Source organism: Camarhynchus parvulus, chromosome 13 (assembly GCF_901933205.1).
Source record: "Camarhynchus parvulus chromosome 13, STF_HiC, whole genome shotgun sequence".
NCBI lineage: Eukaryota > Metazoa > Chordata > Aves > Passeriformes > Thraupidae > Camarhynchus > Camarhynchus parvulus.
Window position 1 is genome coordinate 1,423,171 of NC_044583.1, and position 20,572 is coordinate 1,443,742.

Below are 20,572 nucleotides of genomic sequence, written 5' to 3' on the forward strand. Positions count from 1 at the left end.
CTTCCCTGGGCAGCCCATTCCAGAACTTTATCACTCTTGATAAGAAAAGCTTTTTCCTAATATCCACCCTATATTTCCCCTGGAAGCTCTCCTGGCAAACTTGGGCTGCCACACTCCAGGAGCTGAAGGAGCTCAGCATTTTGCTTGTGGCCATTCATTTTACACTGAGATGAACCCTGATCTATGCAGGGACTTTGTTCCTTACACTTCAGCTGAGCACGTGGGGAGATAATGATCTGCCCTCCTGAAGCTCCGTTGTTATGAGTAATAATCATAATAATAAAGTGTTTAAGATGGCAATTTGCATTTCAGCAGCACCTTTAATTCATGGCTTTCAAAACGCTTTACAGACAGGGATTAACAAGGCCTCACAACAACCCTGTGAGGTAGGGGATGTGATGTGACCATCCCACTGCTGTGGGGACAATGAGGGCACCAGGGATAAGGGGCTTGGAGCAGTCATGCTGGGATTTGACCCAGAACTTGGGCATTTCAGTCCCATCAGGCCTTCAGCTTCGGATCAGGCTTTCCCAAGCACGGGTCTGGCTCCACGTGGGGCTATGCTGATTAACGAGCCTGTGACTGCCTGGCACAGACTATAAAGGCCATTCATCTAAGGCAGAGGTTTATTAGTGGAGTGGATGGTGCCTTGGTGCTTCTTGCTGCTGGAATTATCTGAGTGTTTGAAGGCATATCAAAAATAGAGTTAGATATCAACCACCGAGTGTGGCAGGCTGTAACTGGAGAAAGCCCTTAGGCCCCAGGTGGGGAAGCTATGTAGGACACTACTGTAAATGTACTGATCAGAAAGGACATAATAATTTATATATAAAGTCCACCCTTGCTCTTTTCTCGAAGGAAAAATAAAAAGAACCTAGAAAGCCACTGCTGGTTGTCACGTGTCAGCTTCAAGCTCTGGACTCTTGGCTTCATAGCACCTGCCAAAAGAACAAAACGTGGTCATCAGTGGCCTGGCTGGCCTGACAAAGGCAGTAGAGCAATGTGTTCTCCCAAACTCACTGCCAGCTTTAAAACAACCGAAAATGATAAGAATTCCTTATGTGGGATGGACCTGAGAGCCCTGATGGGGATGTGCTTCAGCTACCTGAGGGGCAGGAGTGGATAAGCTGGGCTGGAGGGTGAGACCTCGATTTCTCACAGACCTCTCCATTTAATGGCAAACTCCTCCAGCTTTGCAGCTGGCCACAGGTGATGTCACCTGTGTACATGAGGTAACCTTGGCACCTCGAGTTCAGCCAGCCCAGGTAAACCTGAGACAGGCACTCAAACTTTTCACCAGGCTCACTGGAAGCAGTTTGGACCTTTAGAAGTTTGGTGGCAGCTGGTTTTTTGTCATATTTCTGAAGGAATAAAAGAGCAAAGAAATACCTCAAGGCATGCTCTTATGCCTTATGCTCTTATCCAGCCAGAGAAATGATCCCCAGCTGATTCCCTAAAAAGCAAGGCTGAAGAGGGAAACCTTTTCTGATGGGGGGTAGCTCATGCTGTTGTTGGTGTTGATGTTCTTCATGGAGATCAGAGTGATGCTGTTCCCCTTCTGGCTCGTGTCTGCTGAGCAGCTGCCAAGGAAAGGAGATAATTAATGACTCTGGGAAACAAGAGAGGAACCACAGAATCACAGAGTCACTGAGGTTGGAAAAGACCTCCAAGATCATCCAGTCCAACCTTTGAGTAATCACCACCTGGTCAAGCAGACCAGAGCACTGAGTGCCATGTCCAGGTGTTCCTTGGACACCTCCAGGGACAAAATTTATTTGCAGAGAGCTGGAGACAAACAGGCAAGGCTGAGGCTGGTGTGGGGGACCAGGTTTGGTTTCCACCACCCACCGAGCTGCTGTCCTGATTCAAGCCCATCTCTAGGGAGTTACAAGGCTTGGGAAGGTGGAATTCCCCTTTTTTCCTACCTTGAGGGCTGGGATGTGCATTCCTTGCCAGTGGAGCCTGGATGACTTTGGGGTCAGGAAACCTTAGGCACTGTCCTATTTTCTGGCATGTTCTGCCTCAGTGGCTTCAGATCCCTTGGATCATGATCGTTAAGGGTATTTAGTGACCACTGATGCTGATGCAAATTTGGCACCTAAATACTCACAGACTTTGCTCCCTGTGTCCCTTTCCAGGGTTTAGGAAACTGTTAGATGGAAAAATAGCTGCAATATGTTTTGGTCCCTTCCAGCTCTTGTTTCCTGCTGTTTTCCCACATTCAGCCTCTCCTCTGGAATAGCAGTGATGGACCATGGGGTTCTGATAGACCCTTCTCTGCTTGATGCTTCTCTTCCAAAAGTCTCTGAACTGGGGCTCCTTTGTCCTGCTCTCACTGAGAAACAGTAATGGGCATCTTGGGAGATATCTGAGACAGCTCTGAGATCCAGAAACTCGAGTTTAGACCTCAGGGCTCTGGCTAGGCAAGGAAGACAATCTGCTTTGGGAAGGTGGGGAGTCTTCTCTCAGTGCAGCTTTGAGATGAGCCCCCTAAATATTGATCTATTTATGTCTCTATCAGAGCAGGAGGTATTATCAAAGCTGATTTTGCTTTTCAAGCTCTCTCAAAGATGCCTTGACAAGCTTCCTTCCACCTGAAATAACCAAAGCAGATTCTTTTCCTTGCTAAAATTAGCTCTGGGATAAAACAGGCACTCTCAATGAGATGTGGGTGGCAGGAGCAGCCTTACCTCTCTGATACCATGGAGGTTCCTGGTTTCTGTTTGTCTGGGGAGAGAAAAGCAGGTGGTGATGTAGAGGTGAGAAGTCATAAAATAAGTCAGCTCTATTCTGAATTACTTTGTGCAGGGATATAAATGAAATCTGAATGAGATTGGAGACACTGTGGGGGAAACTTGGGAGTTGATTAGAGAAAAGCCTTCAGCTAAGGGGACGTACAGGCAGGAACTGCTGGCCCTGCTGGGCTTTAGGAAGGATTCTGCCTTGCTGCAGAGCAGCCTTGCCCTCTGCTGGGCACTGCTTCGTGGAAAATGGAGTGTCAAACTCCATGATTTTTGCTGGAAGAGCTGCCCACCTCTTGGAATTTGAGCTGCAGGAAATTTGAGACCACATCCAGATGAGGCTGGGCTGGGGCTCTAACCAGGAGGTCACACTGCATTCCTGACTGCTCAATCCATGTTCCAGTCTGGCTTCCAAACCTCCCCACCACGGTGTAAGCTTTTCAAATGCATCTTTTAGGAATTGCCAGATCCACATGGAAACTGGTGATTTGTTGATTAGGGAAGCACAGATTCCCTCAGACAGATACCTTCAGAGTCCTTGGAGTGGTTGCACTTGAACCTCAGGCTGACCACGCTGACCAGGATGATGACCACCACTATCAGGATAACGACAAAGCTGATGACACCTGGGGATGGAGGAGAGGACTATCTGAGCAGCAGAGAGACTGACATCAAAACTTGGCTAGGAAATCAATATTTTCATTAATGTGAGCATGGTTCGTAATAGGCAGAGAAGCAAACAGTTGTTAGAACAAATAGCTTTATCCTCCTGTGTTTTAACCTCAAAGGGCTGCTATGAATACTTAATCAATAAATAATTAATTGGTAAGGCAGTGCCAGGAAGGCAGAAGTCAGCTGATTACACTGGGGATTGATAAGAGTCCGTATGTTCCTGCTACAGTCGGTAAATCTTATCCCAAAAGTGTGTAAAGCCAGATAAATAAGTAATGTAACAGGGAGAGACAAGCTAGAGCTGTGGGTGATGTTATCTGTCCCATAAACCATCTTTAGACACTTTAAATCAAGTGTGGATTTGATACTGACATCAGGCCTCAATAATTCAATTATTTGCACAGGAAATTTGTCCTGCTAAGAATCCCTTAGACTTAGAATCCCGGAATCATGGAATGGTTTGGGTTGGGAGGGACCTTAAAGCTCATCTCATTCCACCCCTGCCATGGGCAGGGACACCTCCCACTGTCCCAGGCTGCTCCAAGCCCCATCCAACCCGGCCTTGGGCACTGCCAGGGATCCAGGGGCAGCCACAGCTGCTCTGGGCATCCTGTGCCAAGGCCTCATGGAGCTGGGTGTCCAAACCAGCGTTTTTTTCTCCCAAAACTGCCCTAAACCAGGACACCTGGTGAAAGAGAACCCCTCCTCCCCCCAGGTGGCACAAGACCTTACCAAAAGCTGCCACCGTCAGCGGTGATTTCTCGTCTGTTGGGGTGGTGGGATCGGTCAGTTGGCTGGAGGAGTTGGGTGCTGGGGTGATGGGTTTTGAGGTGCCTACAGAGGGGAGAAAGGTAGATTTACATAAAAGTCATTCTTCCACGGCTGGGAAGAGGATTCCTAGCAATCCTAGAGGCCCTTACTCTCACTTGCACTTCATGAAGAGACCAAGTTTGGATCCTGGCCAGGCCCATCAATATTAACAGCAAAGTGAGTGAGACCTGTGTGGAATCATTGCCTTGGTGGGGCTCCTTTTATGGACAAGCTGAGAGCACCCACAGGGTTTCCTTCTGGGACCCCAGTGGGGAAAGGTCAAAGTCAGCACTGGCACTGTGATTGAGGAGGGAATTTGTCCAGCCTTTCTGCTTTTACAACCTTTTGCCATAATGGCACCTTTCCTGCTGTTCCCAGGCTCAAGAGGTTGCCCTGAAGTGCTGTTTCTGCAGAGCTTTACAGGCTTTTCAAGGGCTGGATGGGATGTTCATCACCCCTCAGGAAATCTTTGGTGTCCATGCTGCCCTGAAGACAGTTGTGTGATGGCCTTGCTGCTGGCTGTGCAGAGGAATATAAAATATGGAGCAGGAATCACCTGTCTGTGAGGAGGAAGCACCTTGAGTCGCTGATGTTGTGGTGCTCTCATTCCTCATGTGATCCTGACCTGCACAGAGAGACACAGAATGTGAGCATTGACCTCCAGGGACATTCAAGAACCAAACTGATGGAGAGGAGAATGGATTCACAGTAGTGCCAGTGACATCTGAGGAAACCTGGAATTAATACTCCCACCTCCATACTAAGAGCTTCCCACCAAACATATTTTGTCCTATTTTCTAGGTCCAAATGGAAACCTAGGGAACCAAAATTCAAATCCCCTTTTGTGAACTCTTTAGGGTCTGCAGTCCCAGTTATGGGTTTGGGGCAGAAACAGCAAGGCAGGGCTGGAAGACCGAGCTGGGAAGGTTATAGATGTGCTGTAGGTCATAAACATTGAGACTTTAAAATAAGTCTGATTAGGGGAAAAATACTGCAGAATTTGGGTGTGGATGGAGTGTTTGCCTTGTCCCTGGACTTGAAGTGAATGGATTTGCTATGCTGGGTTATCTAGAAGTAATTAAACCTTTGAGTTTGGCTAACTTGTACACCATAGGTAATCAAGCTGTGGCAGCGCAGAGGATTGTCCAAGCAAGGACTCCAGTTCTCAGTGGGATAAACTGGCTTGTGTGAAGCTGCTTGGTTTGTGACAGCTGCTTCCAGTGCCTGTGCAAGGAAATGTGAAGTCAGCCCGTGTGTTTTACTTGTACAGAGAAAAAACATCCTTTGCTGCCTCCAGGCTGTTGTTGAACAGCCAGAGTGTCTGCATCGACCTTGATGAGCAGCTACAGGCCCTGTCAGGAGACTCAAAGTGATACTTCAGACCTTCACAAGACCATCTGTAGGTCAAGCAGGATCTTCTTCCCTGCTTTCCCATGCCCAGGCTCCCAGCAGCAATGCTGGCCAAGGGTTTGTGGTGCCTGGAGAGGTGTGCACAGCTCCTGGCACTGCCTGGGGAGCTGCTGAACCCAGGTCCTGTCCCGCAGCAAACACCCCTGATTTGGAATGGCATTTGCCAAAAGCCAGAAGAAGAAGAAAAGGCATGAAATAATAAATCTAGCCATTTCACAAGGAGCAGAACAGTCTGGAGAAGCAGGGTCTGCTGCAGTACAATTTTTTGCCCACTCATCAAATTCTTTGTTTAATTCTAAAATTGTTCTTCTAGCCACAGGGAGAAGCTGTGGTTTGCTGAGCCTGGGACAGATACCCCATCCCTGGGAAATGTTGAGTCTCACACAATGGGAGACCTGGCTTTTGGAAGCATCAGCATCTTTATTCAAAGATGTGTGGAGCTTCTCAGTGGTAAATCAGGGCTGGAATGGACAGCAATCTGCTCTGAGCAAAGGGCTCCTGGCTTAGCTGGGCACAGCCATGCTGGGTGGGCATCTGTGTGGGCACAGCTGACCACAGCTTCCTCGCCTTGCTTGTGCTGGAGATCTGAGAGGTACTTGGAGAGGCAGAGCACTTTCTTGACCATTGCAGATTTTTGGAGCTGAGTTTTTAATGGAGAGTCAGCTCAGCTGTCAGATTTCAGTCTTCCAGTCACTTGGATTCTGCCCTTATTTTGAGAAAACTCTTACTGAATTCTCTAATTTGTACTTACAGGTTGGGTTAAGCAAACTGTCAAAAGCAAAATTTTATTTATTTGAAAAGATTTGCAAAGGGCTCCCCTCTCCTAAACATAGATCCATTGTTTGGCTGCTCAAGTCCATCCCAGCAGAGGATGTTAAGAGCATTTATCTCATGTTTTATCACTGCTTATAAAGACACCAGATGTGATTTTGGATGGCTCACCCCCCAAAAAAGACTCATGCTTAGAGAACCTGTGCCAATGATTGCCATCAAATGATCTGATCTTATTGTTAGCCTCTAAAAGGACAAAGTACCTTGAGATGCTGGAGAAGGAGCTGCCGTGCTTCTGTTTCCACTGGACTTATCATCTAGATAAAGAAAACGTGGGAAAGGACAATTAACTTGGGAAGCCACTACAGATTCCACTGTGGAGAGCTGCTGGGTGTCCATGGAGTAAAAAATCTTTATTTGCATGCTGCTTTCCCTCCAGACAGACATCAGGCTGCCCAGGTAGCCAGGTGTGGAGTCAGCTCAGAGTGTACCCGACGGGTGAGCTTGGGAGAGGGAGCTTGGGGAGACTGGAGCTGCTCCAATATTTGATAAACCATGATCTGGATTTTCTCATATGGGCTTGGCCCGGCTGTGTCCATCTGGGGAGCTGGAAGAAGCTGCTCTTTCAGCAAAAAAACCTCTGAGAAATTCAATATTTGCAGAATTGCTGAATAACCAGCACAATGTGGACTCGGCCCAATATTCTGATGCCTGCAGTTTGGCTTGGATAAAGAGGGAGTCACGAACGGGTCCTGCCTGAGCAAATATTTGATTTTTCCATCCTTACCTCTCTCAGTGGTTGCTGTCAGAGTTGCTGTAGTGGTAGGGGAGGGTTTGGCTGTAGTAGTTTGAACCACAGAGGTGATGCTCAGGTTGGTCACTGGTGTTGCCTTTACTGATGGCTCTGTAGAGAAATTGTGGTGTTACTTCAAAAGGTTCAGCTCAGAAACAGCTTGGAGAGGGTACAGCTATTGCAGAGCCCTCAAATTTCTCGAGAGTGAGGAATCATCTGCTAGGGGAAGCATGGAAATAGCCTTCATCTTGCTCAGAGTCAAGGAGCTCTTGTACTTTGGAATTTCCTTTTGCTCTTTTCACTGTGAGGAGATGCTGAGCTGGCAGAGCTCAGCAAACACGAGGAGAAAGTCAGGGTCTGCCACTGCTTCTTTCCCTGCTGTGAAAAGTGAAGGTGCTCTTGTCACCAGACACTTGACCTGCCTGGAGCTGCCTGGCACCACGTGATCATTTCCTTGTGCTCTGAGATGCCAACTTCCACCTTTCCTTTCACTGAGAGTCTCCAAGCACAAATAATTGAGCCCTTGAAGTGGTCTGCAGGCTCCATCCTCTGCCTCAGCCTGCTCCAAACTGCCCCTGATCCAGAGCAAGATGTGAGGGGGAAAGCTTTCAATAATCCCTCTGCAAGGAACAGTGGATCACCAGCTGGGAATTGATAGGAAACTTCCTTGTCTAGACTGCTCTTGGCTTCACAAGAAATTGAGAAAATGGTGAAATGGTTTGGTTTCAAGGTTAGTGTGGTGGGGTTTTTTTCCACTTTATCCAAATGTTTCAGTGAAATATTAGAATTTAGGATAAAGTTTCTCTTCTTTTTTTTTTTTTTGCAAGGCTTGGAAGCAGAAGCAGAGATCTTTTTGAGATCTTATTCCTTGATATTTTTGGGATCCTCCTGGAAGGGTAGCTATGCTTAGATTTTATTTTTTTTCCTGAAACATAGCAGGAAGAGATCTGTTTCCAAAGATCCAAGTGGACACTAACAGACATGGAGCTGGAGAGATAAATTATTGTGTAATTGTTTTCTATACATATCAAAAATCATAGAAAGGCTTGGATTGGAAGGGATCTTAAAGATCAGCCAGCTTGGACAGGGCTTGGAGCAGCCTGGGATAGTGGAAGGTGTCCCTGCCCATGGAGAATGGGTTGAGCTTTGAGGTCTCTTCCAACCCAAACCATTCTGGGATTCCACTCTATGATCATCTCATTCTCCCTATTCAATTTAGCGATTTTTTGCCCCTGGTTTTGCTCACACCTGTGCCTTGATCCCTGTGGGGTGAGTTGGCTGGATCAGAAGCCCTGACACCACAAAATTTCCTTCCTCCTCACCAGTGTCCCCTGCACAGCCCCAGTGACTGTGGGGTGGCCCAGCTGGGCTGAGGTCAGAGCAGTTCCCCACTGGGATGTCCCCAGGCCAGTCTGCAGCTGAGCATTACCTGAGCTGTGGCTCTTGGCTTCAGGGCTGGATGTTGTTGGTTGGGATGGACCTGGAACACAAGCAGAGGCACGGAGGTGACACTTCCAGGCTGGTGGGATCCCACAGGGAGGGTTGGAGGGTGGGCCAGAAAGGGGCCATGGTAGCCAAGGAGAGCAGAAAGGGTGAGGGGAGCAAGAGATGCTGAGGAGAGGGTTTGTCCCTGGTGTGGCTGTAGGGACCAGCTCCATGGATCCACTGCTGCTAGGGAACAGCTGGGGAGCAGGGAGCAAAGAGCAGGCAGGATCCCTCTGCTTTCCCCAGGCTTCCTGGGACACAGCCTCCCTCCCTTCTGGACAAAAGGGAGCCAAGGCAGGTCACCCCTGGGGCACAGTGGCCTCCATGTCCCCTGGAGATTTGGGGGTGCCTGCTCATGGATGGGGCAGGCAGAGGCAGGATCCTGGGAGAAGATCCCTCAACAGATGGGAGTTTGGAATCAGGGTCCCATCTGGGGCTTCTCCCCAAATCTGCATCCCCCCATTTCCACGTGCATCCACATCCAAACAGACACATAAAGCACATCACAAGCAGAGGTACCTGTTCCAGCAGGGGTGGAGGAGTTTGTGGGAGCTGTGGAACCTGAAAGGAAAGAGCAGAGGGTGAGTGGTGCTGATCTGTGGTGGTCACTAACACACTGCTGTTCTTGTTCCTTGTGGGGTTTGGCTTTTCCTCATCTTCTGTCAGAATGACTTAGAAATACGGGATTGCCCCAAAAGCATTAGCAGAGAAGCAATAGCAAAGAAGTTTTACTGAGTGTAAAGCTATCAGGTTCTGAGTAAATTAGTAGTGGAGTTTATCCAGCCAGGATAAATGTCCTCCTCCCCTTTGGGGGCCACAGAGATCCATGGGGTCATTCCCTCCCCGTGAGCTCTTTGCCTCAGCCCAGCCCTGGCACAGCAGGGTGTGTGACCAGTGTTCTGGAGCTGTTCAGAGGTAAGACACACATCTGAACACTTTGTTCCCTTGAGCCCTTAAGGAATGGATGGATGAGGTTTGTAAAGGCTTCCAGGAGCTGGTGGGAGTGTTCTCCTTCCTATCCTGTGTGTCCTGGGAAAGTGAGTCTGGAGGGAGCTGCAGCCCTCAGGAGCTGCCTTCCCTGTAGGGCTGGGTAGTCCTGCAGGTCCGTACAAGGCTGTAGGTGTTCACTGTGTCCCCAGTTCCTCAGCTGAAAGGGGGCTTTGTTTGGTTTATTTGTTTGATTTTCTTTTGGATTCATGACAAAGCATCCCTGCCTCAATCCCTCACATTTCCTACTCTCAGCATCTGTGATGTTTTCTCCCCCAGCTCCAGGGGTCCTGTGCTCATGGAGTCACAGAGCAGAGTGTTTTAGTTTGGAAGGGAACTTTCAAGATCATCTAGTCCAACCCCAAGAGTTAGATGAGATGGCAATTAAAAATGCTGCCCTTGAAAATGGGAGAAAGAAATGTCCCATACTGGAGGACAAGACCTGAAAAATGTAAATACACTTTAAATGCTCAAATCCAACCCAGCTGGTTTAACTTTGGGAAGGTGACTTTGAGTCTGTCATTGCTGGAATGCACATCCTAATTGGGATTTTCAAATGGTTATTGCTGGTGACCCTGGTGCTCCCTGTGGTTAAGTTTAATGACAGAAATGACACTACAGGTACAGAAAGCAGCTGAGTCTGACTGCCCTGGTGATCCATCTCACCACAGTCCCACGGGAGAAAAGGGATTTGGGGAGAAAGGGACAGCAGGGAAGGTTGAATCCTTCCAGCACACTGTCCCCTCATGATGCCTCAGGGCTCTGTGGTGGGAGCAGTGCCTTTGCAGGGGGTGCAGGGGGAGTCCAGCCAGGGCAGCACCAGCCAGGGCACAGCAGTGCCCGTTTCAGCCAAACCTGCTCTCCTGGAAGGAAATTCTCCCTGGCAGGGTGGGCAGGCCCTGGCACAGGGTGCCCAGAGCAGCTGTGGCTGCCCCTGGATCCCTGGCAGTGCCCCAGGCCAGGCTGGACAGGGATTGGAGCAGCCTGGGGCAGTGGAAGGTGTCCCTGCCATGGCAGGGGTGGGATGAGATGAGCTTTAGGGTCCCTCCCAGCCCAAGCCACTCTGTGATTCCAGGATTTGATGCCAGGAGCTGTAGGGGCAGTGTAGATGAGCTCAGGGGCAGGTCCATGAGCTGCTGGTGCCTGGGCAGGCTGAGGGCCCGGGCAGGGAGGGGTGTCTGGAAGGAGATCCTGAGCACTGAGCGTGGTTCTGGCTCAGAGCTCACCCTCAGCACCCTCTGGGTGTAGCGAGTTCCTGATTGATCTCATTTTCCTCATGGAATTGCTCTGGAGCTGTAATTGTTTTTGTGTCTGAGGCTTTATGACAATGATCCCAGCCAGACAGGAAGTGTGTAAACCATGGTGAACACATAATAAAATGAGGTTTATTCCCAGACATGGCTTGGCTGTGAAAATCAGACTGGACTTTTCAGACCTTTTCTGTGTTTTTCTCTTCTAATTTACTGGGCAGCAGGCTGAGAAAACTGTCCTGTTCAATCCATGAAAGAGGAGACAGGATCAGGTCTTTAATCACACAGAGAGGAAGGGACTGGTTGATTTTCTAACTCCATTTGGAGCAGGATCAGGAACTAAGGACTTTTATGTGCAGCAAGGAAAAGGGATGCTGGGAAATAGAAACCTGCCTTAGCACAGGGCTAGTGAGGTGCTAGGAGTGATTGTGTTGGAGAATTTATGGGATATCCTTCCCTGGGGGTTTTGAAGAGCAACTTAAAGGAGCATCAGGGTGATGCCTCAGGTTTTAGCTTATATATTTTCACATTCTGTGCTGCTTTAGTGTGTGGGTCTGGGCTTCATGGGAAGGGATGGTGAGCTCTCTGCACAGAGCAGGAAGACAAAACAATTCCTGCTCCAGCTGGGAACCAAGGACAAATGATCCAAATCTCAGGCCCAAAAGCACAAACACTGTGGGCTGGAGAGAGCAAAACAAGCAGGGTGGGACTGCCTGGGCTAAAGCTGGAATTGGGCAATGAACTGCAAGATGCAAATGGAGCAGAACTTATAAAAGTGAGAGACCCCGTGAGCAGTTGTGCATTTTGGGACCATTTTGGTTCATCTTGGGTGCAGCCCTGGCTGGGCTCTTGTGCTGCCCAAGGTGGATCCATTGAGGCCTCCTAATAAATCCCTGCTTTATTCTTTAGCTCTGTCATGTTTTCCTGAGGGGAGAAGTAGCTGTGGCACACTTATGGAATTGCTCCCAGGTACTTTTTCATGGACATTGTGGAAGCACCCAGAACTGCTGGAGAAAGAGCTGCTGTCGGCACTCAGCCTTTACCAAAGGGAAAGGGAAAATGAAGATGCTTAGCTGGACATTTATTCCACCATTTTTGGTGCCGATGAGGAGAAATCTGAGAGCTTGAACAGAGCCTCTGGGGATGGGAAGAAGAGAAATCTGAGAGCTTGAACAGAGCCTCTGGGGATGGGAAGAAGAGAAATCTGAGAGCTTGAACAGAGCCTCTGGGGATGTGAGGAAGCTGAGGGCAAGAGAGGTGACATTGCCCTGCTCTGCCATCCCTGATGGGACAATCCATGGGCCAGCTCCAGCATCCCTTGGACAGGAGGAAATTATTGTAGTCAATGCTTTCTTCACTGCAGCTCATCCTGTCACTGAGGGTCACACTGGAGACCTTCTGAAGTTCTCTGTTTGCAAACCTAAGCCTTGTGGTTATTGTAAAAAAGATGAAAAAGCAGATTTTCCCCCACTACTCCTGTGGCTGGGCTGATGCTTGCCCTGCTCTGGAGAGGCTGAGGGCTGGAGATCCCTTCTGGCATTGTGCTCCGGAATAAACGGCCGGGCCTTCTCTAAACACATCCACACTCACTGCAAAGTGCAGCCGGCCTGGCTCCGGCCTCTGGCTGCTGCTGCTTGTTGTGCCTTCCCTGCCAACTCAAATAAGCAAAAGCCCTGTTCTATTGGGTGTTTTCTTTTGGGCAGGGTGCTCAGCATCCCCGGTCCCACAGGAGCAGGATGGATCTGTGCAAGGCAGGATGAGACCGAGCTCCCATTGTGGGGCTGGGCAGCAGGACGGGGTGAACACAACGCGCCACGTGGCACAGCTCCCTGCAGATATCCCAGGGGATCCTGGAGCTGGAAACCATTCCCTCCCAGGGCTGCTGCCAGCACAGAGAGCCCTGGCTGCAGAAACAGCTGCCAGCAATAATCAGGACACAGCTGGAAGTGCAATAAACATCAAAGCCCCTCCACAAGGGCTCCGCTGCCAAGGAGTTCATCGCGTGTTTGGGTGCAAAGGATTTACAGCTGGATTGTGCAGTCCTGGGTGGGGACTGGGAGCTGGCTGAGGGATTTACCATGGGAAATAGGGCTTTGTGCTCGTGCTGTCATGGGAGAATCCCGGTTAGCCATGGAGCTGCAGGGCTGCACAGGAGCACGTCGGGGCTGCAGCTGCGCTTTGCTCGCGGAGCTCGCTGCTTTCCCAGTCATTTTTCCAAAGGGTAAACAAGAGAATTTTGGGTTTCTGTTCTTGGCAGTTGTTTTTCTGTGGGGCTAGGTGTGTCTAGACTGACCTGGAGCCTTCTCTCATGGCAGCTGAGATATTCCCAAAGCCAGCAGCTCACCCCACTCACTCCTCAGCACAAAGAGGGTGATGTCAACCAAAAGACAGGTGAATTTAGGTGTTTCTGCTTTGGTATTGTTTTTGGCAATTGTAGATATTTGAAGCATGGTTTTTCCAGCTGCTGACCAAAGAGAGGGACTACTTTAAACCCCCAAACTTTGCAGGGCCTCCTATAGAGACCCGAGCCAGCTGTTGGAAAGGTTTCAGCAGGGTTTAGATCAGGCTTAAGACAGGCTTGTGGTGTCCAGCCTGTGTTCATGGAGGGCTGGAGTCACTGGGGAGGATCTCTGGCACTGGTGTGGAGTCACAGGGACTGCTCCTGTTCACTCAGAACTGCTGATGGGGAGGGAACATCTATTCCCAGTGAAAAGGAACCCTGGATTTGTCCCTTCCCTGGCAGTTTTGGGGGATGTCCCACCTGCAGAGCCCACAGGGCAGGGCTGCACCTCTGTGTCACCCTGTGCTTGAAAATGCTTTCAGGAAAGAGATCCAGCAAGCTAAAAATAGGCTTTGCAACTCAGATATTGGCACTTCTGTCAGATGACCCAAAACAAAAAAAAACCAAACCCAACCACTTAACACAGGTGCAGCTGTTTCCTGGGTGAAACACAGCAGCAGTGAGCAACACCCAATTCTTAGGACTTCCACATGGAAAAAAATCCTCTTTTAGGAAACCTGGAAAGCAGAGAGTCCTGCCAAAGCCTAGGCCCTGTTTTATTAAGTGCCTAAATAAGGTGTCTCTGCCTTGAGGGTCTCACAGCAGAACAGGTGGGGTGGGAATTGTGGAGGACAGAAAGGAAAAGTGTTGTTCTGCAGGGTGGATAACTGACAGCCCAAATCAGGGCCAGATCCACAGAAGTGTTCAAGTGCCTAATTCCCAAATAACATGGGGGGGTTGGCAGCTGGCTGCCAAGTTGTTCTGAATTGTAATGACTCAGTCAAAGTGTTATGGAAAGTTTAGAGAGCTGGGAATTAATCCCGGATCTCATCAGCAATTAAAATTAATCGTTGCCTTCCTCTGCCCGTCCTCAAGGGCTGGGCCTGGGCATCCTCTGCAAGCACCACATTCCCTGCTCCTCTCTGGTGAGCCAGTCTGGAAGCAGATCTTAGTGGGAGGCAATTAAAACCCACTTGGATGTAGAAACAACCCGGGAGACAAACAATGTGGGGAAGCTGCGAGCACGGAGCGGCTCTGCTGCACCCCTGTGCTGCCCAGGGCTGCTTTTTCCATGTGAAGGGAAGGAAAAGCAGCCTGGCTTTTCTCCTGGCTGCACCACCCCTGCTCCACCAGGCTGCTGCTCCATCACCCTCCCAGCTGCTCGCTGTTTTGAGTTTCCTCCTGCCCTGCTTACTTAAGGGCTCTGGGTTTGCTCCTGGTGATGTGGTCCTGTCCTTCTCCTGGCCCTGCTGCTCCTCAGGTTTGGAGCTGGGTCTGGGATTTTGGAGGGGAAATCACTCCATGCCCAGGGCACCATTAATGAGGCTTGATGGGACCCAGAGCCCAGCCTGTGCTCTTTGCCTACCTACAGTTTTTTAATAATATTACTTATTAGCAGAGCTCAAAGCACTTTACAGAGGAGACTTTCCAAGTTTCTTCCCAAACTGATTATTCTTTCCAGTGATTCTGAAATTCCCTAGGTTTATTTGAGTGCTGCTCTCTGGTGCTTATGAACCACCAAGCAGGAATGTGATCTGCTGGGACTGGTTCAGGAGACAAGATGTGGAAGGGGCTGGTGGCTAAGGGATTGTGTGGGAAATGGATTTGTAGAGAATTTTCAAAGCTTGATAAAAGGTTTATATAATATGCATCTGTATGTAAACTTTGAGATAAGAAATACTGCCTTAGAAATGCTATGGAATAGGACAGACATTGTTGAGAGAGAATAAAAATTCATAATTCCTGTTCTTTCCACCTGCTTTTCTTGAGTGTCCTGGCTTGAGTGCCAGGGGAGCACCTGAAGGATAACCCTGCCTGGAAGAGGTTCCAGTCTCACAGAAGCAACAGCCACAGGCCAGGTAAAGCATCTTGGCCTGACAATTCATCTGAGTCCAGATTTTTGGTGAATGACCCCGGTTTTGCTCCCACATTTCCTAACTCTTCATGTATCCCCCACACCTCATATCCCCACAGTGTGGGCAGCAGGGCAGGGGGAGTTCTGCCCCTCTGCCCTGCTTGGGTGAGACCCCACCTGCAGAGCTGCCCTCCTTCAGCTTAAGGACATTCCCCCTTGTCCTGTCCCTCCATCCCTTGTCCCCAGTTCGTCTCCAGCTCTCCTGGAGCCCCTTTAGGCCCTGGAAGGGGCTCTGAGCTCTTCCTGGAGCTTTCCCTTCTCCAGGTGAGCACCCCCAGCTCTCCCAGCCTGGCTCCACGGCAGAGCTGCTCCATCCCTCTGCCCATGCTGGTGCCTGCTCTGGACTCAGATGGGAGCTTCTCCCCTGCTCAGGTGGTTGGGTCATGCTGGGTGGGCTCCTCTGGCAACTGGGGCCTGGAGAGCTCCCAGCTGGGGCTTTGCTGCTGCTGCTGCAGAAGGCCCAACTCCCTTCTCCAGCCTGGCTTCCCAGCAGGGACGTTCCTGCCTTAGGGACACCAGCACCACCTCCTGCAAGGACACCTGTTGTTGACTCACCTATTGTAAATGGGACAGAATTCCTGGAAGCTGCTGCAGTCAGAGCTGCAGAGCCACCGAGGGGTTTCGTGTTACCGAAGGGAGCAGTTTGTTGTGTGAGCAAACATTTCTCCAAACCACCTCCTGCTTTCTCTTCCTTGTTCAGCACCTCGGGGCTGGGCTGGCCTCGCCCTTGGCTGAGAAATCTGCTTTGGGATGCTCTGGTTTGACGACGCAAGTCTGGAATCTGGGTGCCTGTCCTACAGCTGCACCCCATCTTTTTGCTTATATCAAAAGTATGTCTCAAAACATATGTCTGCTTTTGAAATACCACATTTCTCATGGCATTATCCATCCACAGGCTGTGGCACAGATAAGGAGAGCAGTGGATGGAACAACAACAGTGGGAAATCCTGCTGGGTTTTCATCAGCTTTGAGGAGGAATTTTTGCAGTGGAAATCTTTTGTCTGGGAAATGCCTGCCCATTGTAATGGAAAGGGTCTATAGGAAGAGGTTTGTTTGGACAAATTTTCTGCTAAGTGTTTCTAGGGGGAGGAAAACCAAATTGGAAATGTTCCAGACCTTCCCAACTCAGCAATTTCAAAATAACAGCTTGAAATTCCCTTATTTGAACCTCCCTTCAGAAATAACCATGAGAATGGAGAAATTTAATTTAGGAAATGCTAAATTAATAAAATACTGAATTTGCACCAAGCAAAAGCGAGAAAGGCCTGTGTGGCACCAGGCAGGTGTTAGTTAGCCTAAGCTGATTCTGTGTCTCCTCAAGGTTACATCCATCTCCCCCAGGGCAGGGAGCCTTGTTCCAGAGCCCCTAATTCCCTTTTCCAGCTGCTGGTGTGCTGGGAAACCAGCGGCACCACGGAGCCCGACTGCCCCTCTCCTAAGCTGCTGCTTTGCCTTGTGCAGAAGCTTCCCCGGGGGCTGCACCACCTCTGGGCCTTGCTGTAAAATTAAAAATGAAATTAAAAAGCCATTTTGGGGCTGTTGGATCAGCGCAGAAGAGGGAGGCAGGACGTTCCAGGGAAGGCTGGTTTGGTGGGAGAGGTGTGACAGTGCTGTGACCATGCAGGGGGACAGTCCCTGCCCCTGATTTTAGACAGGTGGCTTTGAGAGGACAGAGTGGTGCTGTTGAGACTGAAGGATGGAGGATGGCATCCCTTCCACCTGTGCTGCAGCACTAGGTGCTCCTGGGAGCTGGGATTCTGGGATTCTGGATTCTGGGATTCTGGGCAGTGCCTCTGGGATTCCCACTCCATGGACCTTGGTGTGGTGCAGCCCAGCCAGGGAAGGGGCCTGACCCCCTCTGTGCCATTGCTGCCCCATAAAAGCCCTTCTGAGCAGTTTTAAAAGGAAAAGCAATGCTCTGGGTGGGCATTAAGGAGTGTCACAGGGAGGCCAAGGCGCTCAGAGCCCCCTGGTGTGATCCTTGCTCTGATCCCAGACACAAATCCCCCCTCTGCTGAAGGCAGCAGTGTTGGCCTCTAATGAAGAGAGAAAATTTCCAATCCATGTGCTCTTATTTCTTGGAATTATACAGCTACAAACCCAATTGCTTTCTATATTCTGCAGAATGAGATGATCTTTCCTTTCCAACACAAACCATTCTATGATTCTCTGCCTTTTAAAAATCCCATTATTACCAGCACAGTGGCTGTAACCCGAGGCAGCTTCTATGGTTTAATGATAAAACCTCGACTTGGAGACACATTATTTTATATTCCTTTGAATGTATTCCAGCTCCCAGCTACTACAGCTGTCAGCAAGGGAAGAGGGGCCTGACAATGCAGGCCCAATTTCCTGTCATCCTTTGGAGCAGGAAACCAGCTCCTTCATCCCACACCTCGACTCAGATGGGAAAGAGAAGTTAAAGAATAATTACCCCAAAGCAGCAGAATTATTACAGCAAGGACGAGATGTGCTCTGCACGAGCCTTGCACGTGGGCTTTGTATTGATACTAATGAGAGCAAAAAGTGCAAATAAAAAGTATTTTTGAGGAAAACAATGTCCTGTACATTGAAACATTCCACCTTGACTCTTACTTGACAAAAGTCACTGACTCCCAACGCCTCAGCAGAAACACTCCTTTCATTAAGCTGCAAACAAATCCTTGTATTCCAGCAGTGCCAAACAAACCCTGTAGACCTGACAAAGCCTCGATTTCCCCAGCAGCCCGGCTGCTGCCACCCCTGAGCTGCAGGGCTGAGCTTTCCCGTGGCAGCTCCCCGCCTTGCCTCTGGAGCCCCCCGCGAAGCCGGGCCCCCCAAATCCCCCCTGGTTCTCCCCGGGTGCGGCGCAGCTCACCTGGGAGCAGCAGGAGGAGCCCGAGCAGAGCACGGAGGGACGGGAGCGGCATCTCCGCGCTGCTCTGAGCCCGGCGGAGCTCTGGCCATCCCGGGAGGGACCGCAGCAGCGATCCGCCTGCCTGGGCTGACTCTCGCTCGGCTTCCTGTTAAAGAATAGGAGGAAACGGGCTCAATCCACAGGGGAACTGTGTTTTTCAGCCCATTATGGCCGGGGAGGATGTGAGCCATCGTTGAGCGGCGGCGGAGGAAACCTCGCCGGGCTTTGCCGGGGTTCGGTCCCGCTCGGAGGGATGCCCTGCTCCGGGCCTCGGCGGCTTTCGGGGAGGTGTTTTGTGTGTGCTGCGATGTGCCCCAGGTCCCAGACCCCCACATCAGCCCCCCCTGGGGTCAGAGCTGCTGGAGGAGCCTCCCCGCCACCTGAGAGGGTCTCGGAAGGTTGCAGTTTACTGCAGCCCCGAGACACATGAAAAGTCTCTGTTTCGGCCCGCACATTTGAAGAATGAGTCGGAGTTCTTCAGTTCTCGGTCTCAGAGTTGTTTATTGTATCTTATCTATAAAAATTTTTCTCCTGTCCAGCTGAGGTCCATCCAGCAGGACAGACAGAGGCACTCTGCCTGCCCCCAGGGCGGTGTTATCTCTTTATACTACAAACTACATGTACAATGTTTACAATTACTTCCCAGTTCCTATCACCTATGTTAGACAGCGAGCTTCTACTCTAAACCAATCCCAAAGTGCCAGCATCACAGCAGAAGATGGAGGTAGAGAAGAAGAAAGGCTGGACACACCCAAGTCCCTCCATCTTGTCCCCAAAACCTCTATTCTAAAAACCCCAAAATCTACTTTTTCATCTAGTGATAATTTTATTATTACACTAAAACTTCTGGGGCTTTCAGGTCTTCATATAAGGTTGGTAATTTGCTCCACAGGTCATAATCAAACCCACAGCTGCTCTGGGCTGTGTGCCAGGGTCTCTGAGCCCCCTGGCAGGGGTCCTGGCAACTCTGGACACCCAGAGGGATGCACTGAGTTCCGACAAGAGGGGAGTTCTTACACATCCGTGAGGAATTTAGGGATAACTGCTCCTTGTGGGGCCAGGGTGGCTCAGCAGCTGGGCCTGCCCTGTACCCTGTGCCTCCCTGGGCAGCTCCAGCGAGTCTGAGTGCTGGGACATGCCAGCTTTGGGATGGTGGCCTTGGCATGGTGGCCTTGGCATGGTGGCTTTGGGATGGTGGCCTTGGCATGGTGGCTTTGGCATGGTGGCTTTGGCATGGTGGCTTTGGGATGGTGCTCTTCAGGCAGCACCCTGCAGGACACACAGCACATGCTGGGCTTGGATCTACCCCATTCCCCGTTCCTGGAGAAGGGCAGGAGTTGGAAAACTGGGCTGGTTCTGCCCATCCAGCCCGAGGGGCTCAGGCATTTGGTTACTTGGCCCTGACCTTGTGTTGTGCTGCTCTGTGCAGGTCCTGCCTGTCACAGTGGGAACCCCAGAGGTTCTGGTTTATCCTGTGCTGGATGTCAGTGGTGTTTGCAGGAGGAGAAGCATTTTAGTGTCCTCACCTAGGAAAGGTTCCTGTGTCCTTCTCGGGGGTCTGTGTGGGTGTTCAGGATGCAAAGCCAGAGGATTCTGTCTGCTGGTCTGAGGGGCCGTTCCAGCCCCCTCCCACAGCCCCCAAAAGCCACAGAGCCTCAGTCAAAGGCCAAGGAGATTCTCCTTCACTGCATGGAGAGCACCAAGGGTGTCCTATGCTGCCAACAGGATCCTGGTTCCCAGAGCTGGCAGACAGCAGCAGCACTGGAGAGAATGATCCCCTGTGCATGGCACAGCTCCTCACATTCCATGGGTCACTTCCAACCCCTCCAACCCCCCAGGAACACCACCAGGCCCAAGGCTGGAGGCCTCCACAGCAGCCTGGCTGGGACAAACCCCCTGCCAGCAGCCCCCCCATCCTTTTGTCCCTTGCACAGATGTGATGCTCAGAGATTATGCTGTAGATTAAGGTTTTACTGAATCCTGAAATGAGTGCAAATACCCAGAAGCTCACACGCAGTTGAATCTCTTCTGGATGCTCGGCTGGATGGGAAAAGGCATTTCCCACCGTGTCCTCCCCAGGTGCAGGAAGGACAGAGCCCAAATATTCACCCCAGCCTGTCTGCTGAGAGCCTGCAGGTAAGAGCAGTGGTGTTTTGGGGTGGAAGGATGGGAAGATGCGTTTTGTAATGGCTGAAACTCTGAGGGATCCGTATTTTCTGCTCTGCAATGTGCTCAAGGTCACTGCTGGGGCAGAGGCTGTGACACACAGCACCCCTGGGCCAGGGGATGTGCCTGTGTGCAGGGTGGGGATACATGGGAGGGGAGGGATGTGCCAGCCCTGA

General features: G+C 50.5%; 1 protein-coding gene across 2 annotated transcripts; it reads right to left on the reverse strand.

Moving 5' to 3' along the window:
* Nucleotides 1-111: 111 nt before the first annotated feature.
* ECSCR (endothelial cell surface expressed chemotaxis and apoptosis regulator) lies at nucleotides 112-18,325 on the reverse strand. 2 transcript variants are annotated; one of them, XM_030957461.1, is made up of 11 exons: nucleotides 18,192-18,325; nucleotides 9,202-9,243; nucleotides 8,627-8,677; nucleotides 7,192-7,308; nucleotides 6,668-6,721; nucleotides 4,780-4,848; nucleotides 4,146-4,247; nucleotides 3,269-3,367; nucleotides 2,691-2,727; nucleotides 1,481-1,580; nucleotides 112-938 (listed from the first exon to the last, which is right to left on the reverse strand). In XM_030957461.1, exons 1-11 carry the CDS (start codon nucleotides 18,241-18,243, stop codon nucleotides 930-932), a joined length of 732 nt encoding a protein of 243 aa, XP_030813321.1. In that variant the 5' UTR covers nucleotides 18,244-18,325; the 3' UTR covers nucleotides 112-929. The 2 variants fall into 2 exon arrangements, with proteins under 2 accessions (XP_030813321.1, XP_030813320.1); XM_030957460.1 differs by lacking the exon at nucleotides 112-938 and having other exon boundaries at nucleotides 1,454-1,580.
* Nucleotides 18,326-20,572: the final 2,247 nt, after the last annotated feature.

Bases quoted from the DNA above. Each gene is read 5' to 3' on its own strand.
- ECSCR (XM_030957460.1), bottom strand. From the start codon at position 18,243: ATGCCGCTCCCGTCCCTCCGTGCTCTGCTCGGGCTCCTCCTGCTGCTC. The intron at 4,248-4,779 runs GTGATTCCTGCT...TCCCCTCTGTAG, and splicing joins TGCTTCCTCCTCACAGACAG to GCACCTCAAAACCCATCACC. The intron at 2,728-3,268 runs GTATCTGTCTGA...TTCTCTCCCCAG, and splicing joins CCACTCCAAGGACTCTGAAG to ACAAACAGAAACCAGGAACC.